Source organism: Sprattus sprattus (assembly GCF_963457725.1).
Source record: "Sprattus sprattus genome assembly, chromosome: 3".
In the NCBI taxonomy this organism is placed as follows: Eukaryota; Metazoa; Chordata; class Actinopteri; order Clupeiformes; family Clupeidae; genus Sprattus; species Sprattus sprattus.
This window is the reverse complement of record NC_137922.1, coordinates 52,304,433-52,316,515: the sequence shown is the minus strand read 5'-3', so window position 1 is coordinate 52,316,515 and position 12,083 is coordinate 52,304,433. Positions and strand designations below refer to the sequence as shown.

Sequence of the window (12,083 nt, the reverse complement as noted above, 5' to 3'; positions counted from 1 at the left end):
AGCAATATCACGATCAGCTATGGTTCCGTTTTACCGTAACAACCTCCGAAATAAATTAATCGTGGCTTCTGTTCAAGTGCTTGACGACAGCACATTATTATTCTCAGTGTTATTCCACTGGAGAGTCAGCGCTCCTGGTTATGTTGTTGTGTTGTGTGATGAGATCCTGTTCCCCGGAGCTGTTGTGTGTTGTCTTGTGGCTGGGCTTCTGCAGCCACGGGCAGAGCCTTTGGGCTCGTGTGTGTGTGTGTGTGTGTGTGTGTGTGCAGTAAATACATGCAGCAGACAAGATGTAGTCATTTGCTCTAGTCTGTTGCATATGCACTCGTGCAGAATTTCTGTAAATTGAAAACATGGGTTTTTATTTCTAATGAAATCTCACAACCCAACCCAGCCCTTGCCCGCGCACACTCGCACACACATACACACACACACACAAACACACACACACACACACACACCTCTGATGACGAATCCAAATGTGTTGCCTTCCTTGTGTAGAGTCACCTCCACATTTTTGAACATCACCCCTGAGCCCTGGACAGCTGTGGAGAGACAAGCCAGCATGTTACAGCAACAACATACCACTCTCTCTCTCTCTTTCTCTCTCTCACACACACACACACACACACACACACACACTCACTCATACATACACACAAACGAGCATGCATTCTCATAAACACACCCACACACACACACACACACATATACACGCGAGCATGCACACTCAAACACACCCACACACACACACTCAAACACACCCACATGCTCACACAGAAAATAAATAAACACACACGCACACTCATAAAACACACACACACACACACGCACACTCATAAAACACACACACACACACACAAGGGAGCATGCACACTCAAACACATGCACACACACACACACACACACACACACACACACACACACACACACACACACACACACACACACACACACACACACACACACACACACACACACACACACACACACACACACACACACAAAGGATCCACTCAGTAACACAAGAGTGTCTCTGCTGAACTGATTTGAGAGTCACCCTCTGGGTACCTCATTAAAAAATAAAGCAGACAGCTAATCAAATATTTTACAGTCCCTTATTTGGTGGCTGCTGTTCATTTGAAACTTTCGTTTGTTGAGAATGCAGATACTTGACTTTAGACTATCACATAGAGCCTTTTCAACAGGCACTGCAGAACAACAGAAATGGAAGACATACAAGCAATTACTACATACTCACATTGCAATACACATTACAACAACAGGATGGTTTCTGTTTGTATATTCTTTCTATGCAATGCAACACCAGACGTGCAATTCAGGAATTATCCAAGCAATTAAGGCATGATGCATTGTGTAACCTCATACATAATGATTTATAATAACAAGTATGCAGAATACTCCTGCAGTGACACACACTGGCTGGGGCTTTGAAACATTAGAAAGAACAGACATTAGGTGGACCGTGCAGGACCAGGATCAGGACTGAAAAGCTATGGGATAGTCAACTCTAACCTCACTTCAGGCCCAGGATCAGGACTGAAAAGCTATGGGATAGTCAACTCTAACCTCACTTCAGGCCCAGGATCAGGACTGAAAAGCTATGGGATAGTCAACTCTAACCTCACTTCAGGCCCAGGATCAGGACTGAAAAGCTATGGGATAGTCACTCTAACCTCACTTCAGGCCCAGGATCAGGACTGAGATGCTATGGGATAGTCCACTCTAAACTCACTTCAGGACCAGGATCAGGACTGAAAAGCTATGGGATAGTCCACTCTAACCTCACTTCAGGTCCAGGATCAGGACTCAGAAGCTATAAGATCGTCCACTCTAACCTCTAGACAGACTGGTCATTTGGATGATTGTGAAGTGGCACAGGCATTGGGTGATGGCAGCGAGTGTGTGCAGTTCCAGTACTCACACACAGGGGGCAGCTCATATTCCACCTCCAGCACCACCCGCTCGCCCACGTTCTTCAGGAGGCTGATGATCTCGTCGTGCCGGAACTTGGTCAGGTTGATGCCGTTCACCGACTTGATGTAGTCTCCCACGTTCAACTGGTCACTCCTACAGGGGAGAAAGGGGGGAAAGAGAGAGAATTTCATTGTGTTGCACATTTGATAATAAAACACTGTCTTTGAAGAAGTGTACTTGCAATACACCAGACATGATAGTAGAATGCAAAATACGAAACTGTATTATGATTGAGTTGAGATAGGCTCCTTGAACTCCTTCCTGGAACTGAACAGTTAAGAGCTGAGTGAAATTTTCGAAGGAACAATTTATCTCCAGCTCTCAACACAGGAAAACCCCTTTGAGCCTGTCACTGTAGTATCCATGATTCCACCCATTTAGCGCGGTTACTCCTTATAATTCGCCTCCACAACCAAAAGATCAAGGGCTGACAACAGCAGTGCCATTTGCAACTTCTTATCACACATGTTTTCGATTAGAGGAAGCTATATTACAAAACCTTCTGTGGTGAGCGAGAGTGGTGTGAAAATGGTATGCAAAAGCTGTTTGGTTTACAGTTTGTATATTCACAGTCCTCATCTGATTTACCCTTCAAAAATGACAAATACAGACTACGCCACCTGCTGGTATGGAGAGTTATTTCCCCCCACGCGAGCGCAGAACATATGTGCTAGTTAGCCGTTGGCTGTAGTCTTTGGGTAGCCTGGATACCAGACCGAACCCCGCCCACACCATATGAGGTCTGGAAGTTCGGTCTGGCACCGAACCCCGCCCACACCATATGAGGTCTGGAAGTTCGGTCTGGCACTGCTCCATTGGGGAGAAATTATCAGTTTTCAACAAAATGATCTAACCAATAAAATTGTCAGGGTGGGCTTTATACGATGACAGAAAGATGATCAGCCAACACTTGAGTTGAATTAACGGTAGATTTGAAATCGTACCAAGATGGCGGCGTCTCGGGAGCCTGTTAGTGGAAAATATGTTATGTGAATTAAGCTATCTACACGACTTTTTTATGTCTACATTGACTCGGTTAGTTGTGTATTGAGTATTGTAGGTCTTAACTGAGGCTCAAGACCATTATTATTAGGTTACTGCTAACGCTTAGACCAAAAATCCATTGAAAAACAAAGTAGCTAGCTAGCCTCGCTGCTAATAAGTATAACTGATATTGACAGTGCATTCATTTTGAAAGAGGAACAGAGAAACGCGATCAAGGCATTTGTCGATCGAAAAGATGTTTTTGCCGTCCTTCCTACGGTACCCGGTAAAAGTTGAATGTATCAGATGGTCATACTACGTTGCTCTGATTGGTTCTAGGTATCCAATTGAGCGAAGAGGCATTTTTTTCCCCTGGTTCGTTGAAACACACCCCATAATCACAGCTCAATGGAGCAGTATCAGACTCATATTCTGACTAGAATTATGAGTATGACATCGTCAGGCTAGTCTTTGGGGTGTGCAAAGTGCAAATTTTTGGCCCACACACAAAGCAACGTGAGGCGATACAACAGTCAGCCTTCATCGCCATTAGTTCTATGATATCGTTTTGGAGTGTCTCAGGCTTAAGAGAAGAGACACTCCAGAGAGGTGATGAGAAAAAGCTGGCTCTGATGTAGAAATAAATACAATGAATGAATCAATTAATGAATGCATGAATGAATGAATGAAAGAAAGAGGGGGAATGGCAGAGTGGCGATAGAGAGGGTGAGTGGAGGGTAATATAAAGCTGAGTTGAGGAGAAAAGTTGAGTCAGCTCAGTGACAGACAAGAGAGAAAGAGGGAGAGAAAATAAGCAAGAATAGAGAGTGACAAATACAGAATGAGGTGGCAAACACAACAGAGAGAGATGAAGAGAGAGAGAGAGAGAGAGATAGAGAGACTGACAGAGAAAGAGAGAGGGAACCAGGTGCAAAATATAATCTAAAGCCGGGAGTGTGTGAGGTGAATGAGTGCTGGCTTTGATACCATCACCATAAAAGAGAAGAATGCCAACTCTCTCACCCTATCTCTCTCCATCTCAGACACTCTCTCTCTCTCTCTCTCTTTTGTCTTTCTCTTTCTCTTTCCCTCCAGGATGTTTACACACAATCGCTGCACCCTGAAAGACTCCACCCAAAGCCTGTGGGCAGACTCTGAGACATTTATCTTTTTCTTTCGGAAGTGGGTGCATCACTCCTGTGCTATTTTGGTGCATAGTTTTGCAAAGCCATTTTTTTTCTCTTTCCATTCTGAATGGGCCACCATCGGCTTCATCCTATCCTAGCCTGGTAAAGTGCCTGGGGCAGGGGGTGGGTGGGCTGCATGTGAGGAGGAGGGTAGAGCCCAGAGGGGAGAAGGGGGGGATTTCAGGAGATCTGGAGTGGGGGCAAGGGAAAATAAATGTCTCCTACCCCAAGTCCAGGTTCAAACAATGCCAAAAGCTAAATGTGTGAATCAGACCTGCGTGTGTGTGTGTGTGTGTGTGTACAGTGCTGTGAAAAAGTGTTTGTCCCCTTCCCAATTTCTTCTATTTTTTGCATGTCACTCTTAAATGTTTCAGATCATCAAACTAATTTTAGTTTCGAGTTCCAGCGATGACACTGAAGCGAACGGTCGCATAAACAAAACCTCCCGGTCGGTCGGAGTTTATTCCCCAATTTAAATACTTTTGACTTTAAATTTGTGCTCAATAATGAATGAAGGGGAAAAAAACAAGAAGACCAAGGGCAAGCCGCAAGGGAAAGTCGACAAAAATGATAAAACAGCGACTGAAGGGGCCAGCATGGACGAACGTCGAGAAGGCCCTGGCGGACGCAGCCAAAATACCGTTACGGTGGACATGGATGGCAACATCTCCGCTATACGGGAAGACATACGAAATATGGCCAGGGAGATGAAGTCCGAATTGGGCAACTTTCAAACCAGAATAAGAGAAGATTTGAAAAAGGAGCTAACAGTGGTACGAGAGGAACTTAAACAGAAGCTGGGCGAAGTGGTAACCGACCTCAAAGCTACAACTGACAGGGTGAGTGAAGCAGAGACGCGCATAGCCGACCTGGAAGAATGGAATGCTGACTTCAAGGAGGCGTTGAGTAGCTCCCTACAAACTCAGGAACGTTTACAGATGAAGCTTACGGACATGGAAGCACGCTCGAGGCGGAACAATCTTCGCATTTATGGCATCCCAGAGGGGGCTGAGGGAAGCAATATTCAACAGTTTATTGATCATTTTATTAAAAAAGAGTTGGAGCCACTCGCCGAAACTGAACTTGATATACAGCGATGCCATAGAGCGCTCGGCCCCCGGCCACCTAATGATGCGCAGCCCAGGTCAGTGATCGCATACTTCCAGGAGTTTAAAACTAAAGAACTGGTGCTACACTCTGCATGGAAGAAGAAGGAGGTCTACCTCAACGATAGGAGGATCTACTTCGACCACGACTATCCCGCTGAAACTTTGGCAAAGAGGAAGGAGTACGCTCAAATAAGGAGAATTCTCCGTGAAAAAGGAATACGATTCCAAACACCACCGCCAGCCAAGCTACGAGTTTTCTTCGACGGTGGGCCGATAACCTATGGGAGCGCAGCAGAAGCGGCACGGGATTTAAGGACCAGTGGAATCTCTGTGGAGTTTGAGAAGTCGGCTGGTGGGGTTGCGCTGCCTGAAAGGATGGGGAGGACATGGCAGCGAGCTGGAGCTGCACCCAGCCGACAGAGCCGTCAAGAGCGGATTAAGGAGAAGCTGCAAGGTTTTCGCCGGTCATGATAGAGAGTCAGGGGGCTCAGGAGGTAACTGACTGGCACACGAATACTTATATTAAACGGCAAGGATTCAGGTAAGCGAGATTACTGCCCAGTCAAGGACACTTATTAACGTAATGCTTTAAGGATTGAAACTGTATGTCCTGGTTATGTTAGCGTAAAAATCTGTTGCTTCGATTTCAAGTTCGTCCACCCTACTAAGAGGAATTATTATTATTATCATATATATATATTTTTTTTCTCACATACTGAACGTAATATCATTTTATTTTTTTCCTTTGAATTACATTGACTTGCCCTTATAGCCTATTTAGTGAATATAGTAGACCGATTCTGGGTAAGGGTTCTGGTTCAAGACACAAAGTGCACAAAATACACCCATTAGTTAGGGGTACTATAGGCACTGTAGGGGGGCCCTGGGGACTAACTAGACTACTCCCCCCAAAAAAAGAAGTGGTTCTCTACTTCAAAGTGAAGGTCAACCTGAGTTTATGTTTGTTTGTTTTGTCTTGTATTCACTTGTTGAGTTCATGTTATGGCTCACGAAAAGTTCATGGTTGGTCACCAAAGGTTCATAACTATTTTCTTAACTGTGGGTTTAAATGCAATGTCAGGAATATAGGGTGATTACCCTAAATGTAAACGGTTTACACAATCCAATTAAGAGGGGTAAGGTAATTGCAAAGATGAAAAAGGAAAGGCTGCATGTAATGTTTTGGCAGGAGACCCATCTTAACGACATGGAACATGAAAAGTTAAAAAAACTGGGTTTTAAAAATACTTTTCACTCGTCTTATAAGAAAGGGAAAAGGAGAGGAGTAGCGATACTAATTTCTAACAGAGTGAATTTCCAACTGGTCTCTAAATTCTGTGACAAGGAGGGTCGATATGTCTTTGTTAAAGGATATCTTGACCAGAAAGAGGTAACATTAGTCAATGTGTATAATCCACCAGGGCAGGACCATTCTTTTATCAGGGACATTTTTGATTTGATAGCTTCTGAGGCCTCTGGTGTTTTAATATGTGGGGGAGATTGGAACATTCAGCTACAACCTAAACATGACTCCTCTAATACATTTAAGAGACTAACTCCTAGTGCCAGGATGACAAAAAAAATGCTGATTGAGCTAGGGCTGATCGATGTATGGAGGGATTTCCACCCAAAAGAAAAACAATTCACATTCTATTCAGCAAGTAAAGGTGTATACTCAAGAATTGACTACTTTTTTTACTTACAACTCAGACAGACACAGACTTAAAGATTGTAGGATAGGAGTCAGAGACATATCTGACCACTCAGCTGTTTATTTAACTGTGCACCTGGACAATAAAAAGAAAAACATGCTTTGGCGACTTAATACAAGCATCTTGAATGACATGACTTGCAAGGAACAAATACAGAAGGAATTTAAAGATTATATGGACAATAACAATAATGGGGAAGTATCGCCAAGTGTTCTGTGGGACGCTGCAAAAGCAGTGATCAGAGGAAAATGTATAGCATTGACCTCACACAGGAAGAAGGAAAGATATAAAAAGCTGTCTGATTTAGAAGAGAATATTAAAGTTTTAGAGAGGGAACACATCGAAAGTAATGAACCTTGTATTCTAAACCAAATAAGAAATGTCAGAAAAGAAATAAACGAACTATGTGAGGAAGAAATAGAGAAAAAAGCCAAATTTGCAAAGCAGAGATATTATGAAAATGGACCAAGGGCCCTGAAGCTTCTGGGATGGAGGTTAAGGAAACAACAAGCAGACAGCTCTATATATGAAATTAGGGACCCTGTAACAAAAAAATTATGCCATAAATTAGAGGATATTGAACATATTTTTGAAAATTACTATAGAGACTTATATAAGGAACCAAATACAACCAGCCCTCAGCAAATTCATTCATTTCTGGAGTCATTAGATCTACCCTCTATAGGTGAAGAACAGAATAAAGCCCTGATGGCAGAGATTACAATGGAAGAAATAGGGAAAGCAATTTCTAGATTAAAAGCTCAGAAAGTGCCGGGAACTGATGGGCTCCCCGCCTCGTGGTACAAGGCCTTCAAGAAGGAAATAGTGCCTTTGCTTTTTGATTGCTTCAACTATACACTTAAAAAATGTGATCCACCAAGTTCATGGAGAGAGGCAATCATTTCGGTTATTCCTAAAGAGGGGAAGGACAGAAAAGAATGTAGCGCATATAGGCCAATTTCTGTACTCAATATAGACTACAAATTGTATACGTCAATTTTAGTGAAAAGGTTAGAGCATATAATAGCAGAACTAGTGGACCCAGACCAAACTGGCTTTGTGCGTGAAAGACAGACACAAGATAACATTAGGCGGGTGCTACACGTTATCGATCATGTGAATAAGGGGAATATTGGAACCACAGTGATTAGTTTAGATGCGGAAAAGGCGTTCGATTCGGTTCGCTGGAAATATCTGTACTTGGCGTTGAGAAGATTTGGCTTCAAGGATGATTTTATTAACTGCATAAGAACTCTATACACCTCACCAAACGCCAGAATAAAGATTAATGGACACCTCTCTCAGGTTGTCAACTTGGAGAGAGGCTGTCGCCAAGGCTGCCCCCTAAGTCCCGCCCTCTTTGCTTTATTTATAGAGCCCCTGGCACAGTTAATTAGGGATGACGAAGTGATAAAAGGAGTCATGGTTAGAGGCTTAGAGCAGAAGATTTGTCTATATGCAGATGATGTTTTGCTATTTATTACAACACCAGAGGTCAGCATTCCTAGACTCATGTCCCTGCTAAAAGATTTTGGAACTTACTCTGGATATAAATTAAACGTGCAAAAAACACAAACTCTAAGTTATAACTACTCCCCTCAAAAAGACATGCTAAATAGATTTAATTTCAAATGGACCTCATCAGACATTAAGTATCTGGGAATTAAAATACCAAAAGACATTTCCAAAATATATGATAGCAATTATGGCCCCATAAGTAAAAACATCAAGGCAGATATGGACAGGTGGTCCCAACTGCCTTTAGATATGCATAATAGAATAGAAACAATAAAAATGAATGTACTCCCCCGACTTTTGTATTTTTTTCAATCCCTACCAGTTATAGTACCACTGCAACAATTTAATGAATGGGATAAGTGGATATCAAGATTCATATGGGGGGGTAGAAGACCAAGAATTCAATTTAAAACATTGCAACTTCCTAAAGAAAAAGGGGGTAGATCATTACCATGTTTGACAGACTACTACAAGGCGGCACAATTAAGACCACTAGCATGTTGCTGTAACCCAATGTATATAGCAAAATGGAAAGACTTGGAAACTTCACAGCTAGATATACCGCTGCAATCCATATTAGGAAGCAAAATTTTGTTTGGGCAGCATGTTAAAAGTTTAAATCAATGGACTACAGTTCCTCTTAGAATCTGGTTTAAGGAATGTAAATCACCACAACTTGAAAGACGGTCTAGACTGTTGAGATGGGTCGCTTTTGACCCGGACTTTATGCCGGCGAGGATCGATGGGAGGTTTAAATATTGGCATAGGATTGGCATCACTTCTTACTGTTCAATCTTATCAAAGGGAGAACTGGAGAGTTTTCAGAAAATTTCAGAGAAGTATGGTTTAGAAAAACTCGATTTCTTTAGGTATTTACAAACCAGGACCTACTTTAATAAGGAGATTAAATCCAAGGAGACAGGTGATGCCAGTTTAGTTGACATATTTATTAACATGTATAAATTTACGGACAACAGGAAACTTGTTTCAAGATTATACTCAAGTATTCAATCCAGTAGAAAACACTCAACAGATAAGGTTAGATTAAAATGGGAGAAAGAATCTGGCCTTGTCATTTCAGAGGAGGACTGGTTAAATATGTGCTCTGTGCAGTCCATTTCCACCAGCTCAGGCCTCTGGAGGGAATTCTGTTGGCGCAATCTGCTTAGATACTTCATAACCCCCAAATTAAAATGTGCACAAACAGGGGAGGCAGGAATGGGTCTGTGTTGGAGGAAATGTGGAGAACAGCTGGCAGATCATTTTCATATATTTTGGAGCTGCCCAGCCATTCAGCCATACTGGCAGGGGGTAATACAAATAATACAGACTGTTTTTGGAGATGGGTTTGACTGTTCCTTTTCTACAATCTATTTGGGCAATATCGCAGTCGACCTAGTGGTGCAAGACAAATACTTGTTAAAGATATTACTAGCAGCCAGCAAGAAGGCTGTAACACGTAAATGGCTACAGGCCGAACCTCCAACAGAGACTGACTGGATTGATATTGTTAATGATGTTCAAAATATGGAGAGAATGACTTTTTCCCTGAATCTAAGGCTTGATAAATTTCTGCAATATTGGGTAAAATGGATTGTGTTTGTGACCTCACAGAATCACCACTGATCTGTTACTGTGTAAACTGACATTTATTTTCTTCATTATACCAGCAGTATACATGTATAGGTGACCAACCTTTTGTTTCCATGTTTGTATGTATATATGTATGTCTCATTGTATCTTTGTTTCTTTAAAAATAAAGTATAAAAAAAAAAAAAAACTAATTTTAATATTAGACAAAGATAACCCAAGCAAGCACAAAATATAGTTTTTAAATGAAGATGTCATTTATTGAAGGAGAAAAGCTGTCCAACCCCACCTGGCTCTATGTGAAAAACGAATTACCCCCAATCAACCAATAAACCAAATGTAATTGATAATTTAGTTCAATTTCACTAGACACATCCAGGCATGATTACTGCCAGCCCTTTTGAATCTAAACATCACTTAAATAGAGCCTGTCTGGCAATGTGAAGATGCAGAAAGCAGTACATGATGCCGCGATATTTCAGAACAGATGAGACACAAAGTCATTGACATTTATCAGCCATTTCTAAGTCTCTGGGACTCCAACTACCACAGTGAGAGCCATTATCTACAAATGGAGAACATTCCAAACAGTAGTGAACCTTCCCAGGAGTGGCTGGCCAACCAAAATTCCTCTAAGAGCGCATCGACGACTCATCCAGGAGCCCAGACTAACACCTAAAGACCTGCAGGCCTCACTTGCCTCAGTTAAGGTCAGTGTTTATGAGTCCTCAATACGAAAGAGACTGGGCAGAAATGGCATCCATGGGAGAGTTGCAAGGCAAAAACCACTGCTGACCAAAAAGAACACAAGGACTCGTCTCACGTTTACCAAAAAACATCTTGATCACCCCCAAGACTTTTGGGATAAGATTCTGAAGAGTAATGAGTCCAATGTGAAACTGTTTGGAAGGCATGGGTCCTGGTACATCTGGCGTAAAGTTAACACAGCACTCCACAATAAGAACATCATACCAACAGTCAAACACAGTGGTGATTAGTGTGATGGTCTGGGGGCTGCTTTGATGTTTCAGGACCTGGGCGACTTGCCATAATTGATGGAACCATGAATTCTGTTCTCTACCAGAAATTCCTGAATGAAAATGTTCAGTTTGTGACCTAAAGCTCAAGCGCAGTAGGGTTATGCAGCAGGACAATGATCCGAAGCATAAAAGCAAGTCCACCTCCGAACGGTTCAAAAGAGACAGAATAAAGGTTCTGAAGGGGCCTAGTCACTGACTTAAGCCCGATTGAGATGCTGTGGCATGACCTTAAACGGGCAGTTCATGCTTGAAAACCCTCCAATGTGGCGGAATTAAAACAATTCTGCCAAGAAGAGTGGGCCAAATTCCTCCACAGTGATGGAAAAGACGCATTGCCAGCTGCCAAGGGTGACACAACCAGTTATTAGGCTTAGGGGGGCAATTACTTTTTTAACATGATAATGTAGGTTTTGAATAAATCCTAACCTTCTATAAATGAAATGATCATTTAAAAGCTAAATTGTCCTTTTACTCACGTTGTCTTTGTCTTATATTATAATTAGTTGGATGATCTGAAACATTTAACTGTAAGAAATGAGCAAAAATAGAAGAAATCGGGAAGGGGTCAAATACTTGTTCACAGCACTGTATGTGTTTATGAGTGTGTGTGAGAGAGTGTGTGTGTTTGTGTCAGATAGTGTGTGCAAATTGTGAAACAAAGATTGCAAGGCTTTGAGTTGCCGGAAGGGAGATTGATTCCCTGTGAATGACAGCTGTGTATCTGCGTACGTGCTTGCCTGCTTGCTTACGTGAGTGTGTGTATATGTGTATGTGTGTGTGTGTGTGTGTGTGTGTGTGTGTGTGTGTGTGTGTGTGTGTGTGTGTGTGTGTGTGTGTGTGTGTGTGTGAGAGTGAGTTTGTGTGTGTGTGTGTGTGTGAGTGAGTTTGTGTGTGTGTGTGTGTGTGTGTGAGTGAGTTTGTGTGTGAGTGTGTGTGAGTGTGTGT

At 42.3% G+C, this 12,083-nt stretch overlaps 1 protein-coding gene across 1 annotated transcript in view; it reads right to left on the bottom strand.

Annotated features, from left to right (window-relative positions):
* The window catches only part of grip1 (glutamate receptor interacting protein 1), a 199,734-nt gene that overhangs the window by 71,386 nt on the left and 116,265 nt on the right, over positions 1-12,083 (bottom strand). Inside the window, exons 4-5 of the mRNA XM_080835056.1 lie at positions 1,946-2,091; positions 462-545 (exon numbers count right to left, since the gene is read on the bottom strand). Of these exons, the coding sequence (XP_080691182.1) occupies positions 462-545; positions 1,946-2,091 (230 nt within the window). The remainder of the gene's footprint in view (positions 1-461; positions 546-1,945; positions 2,092-12,083) is intronic.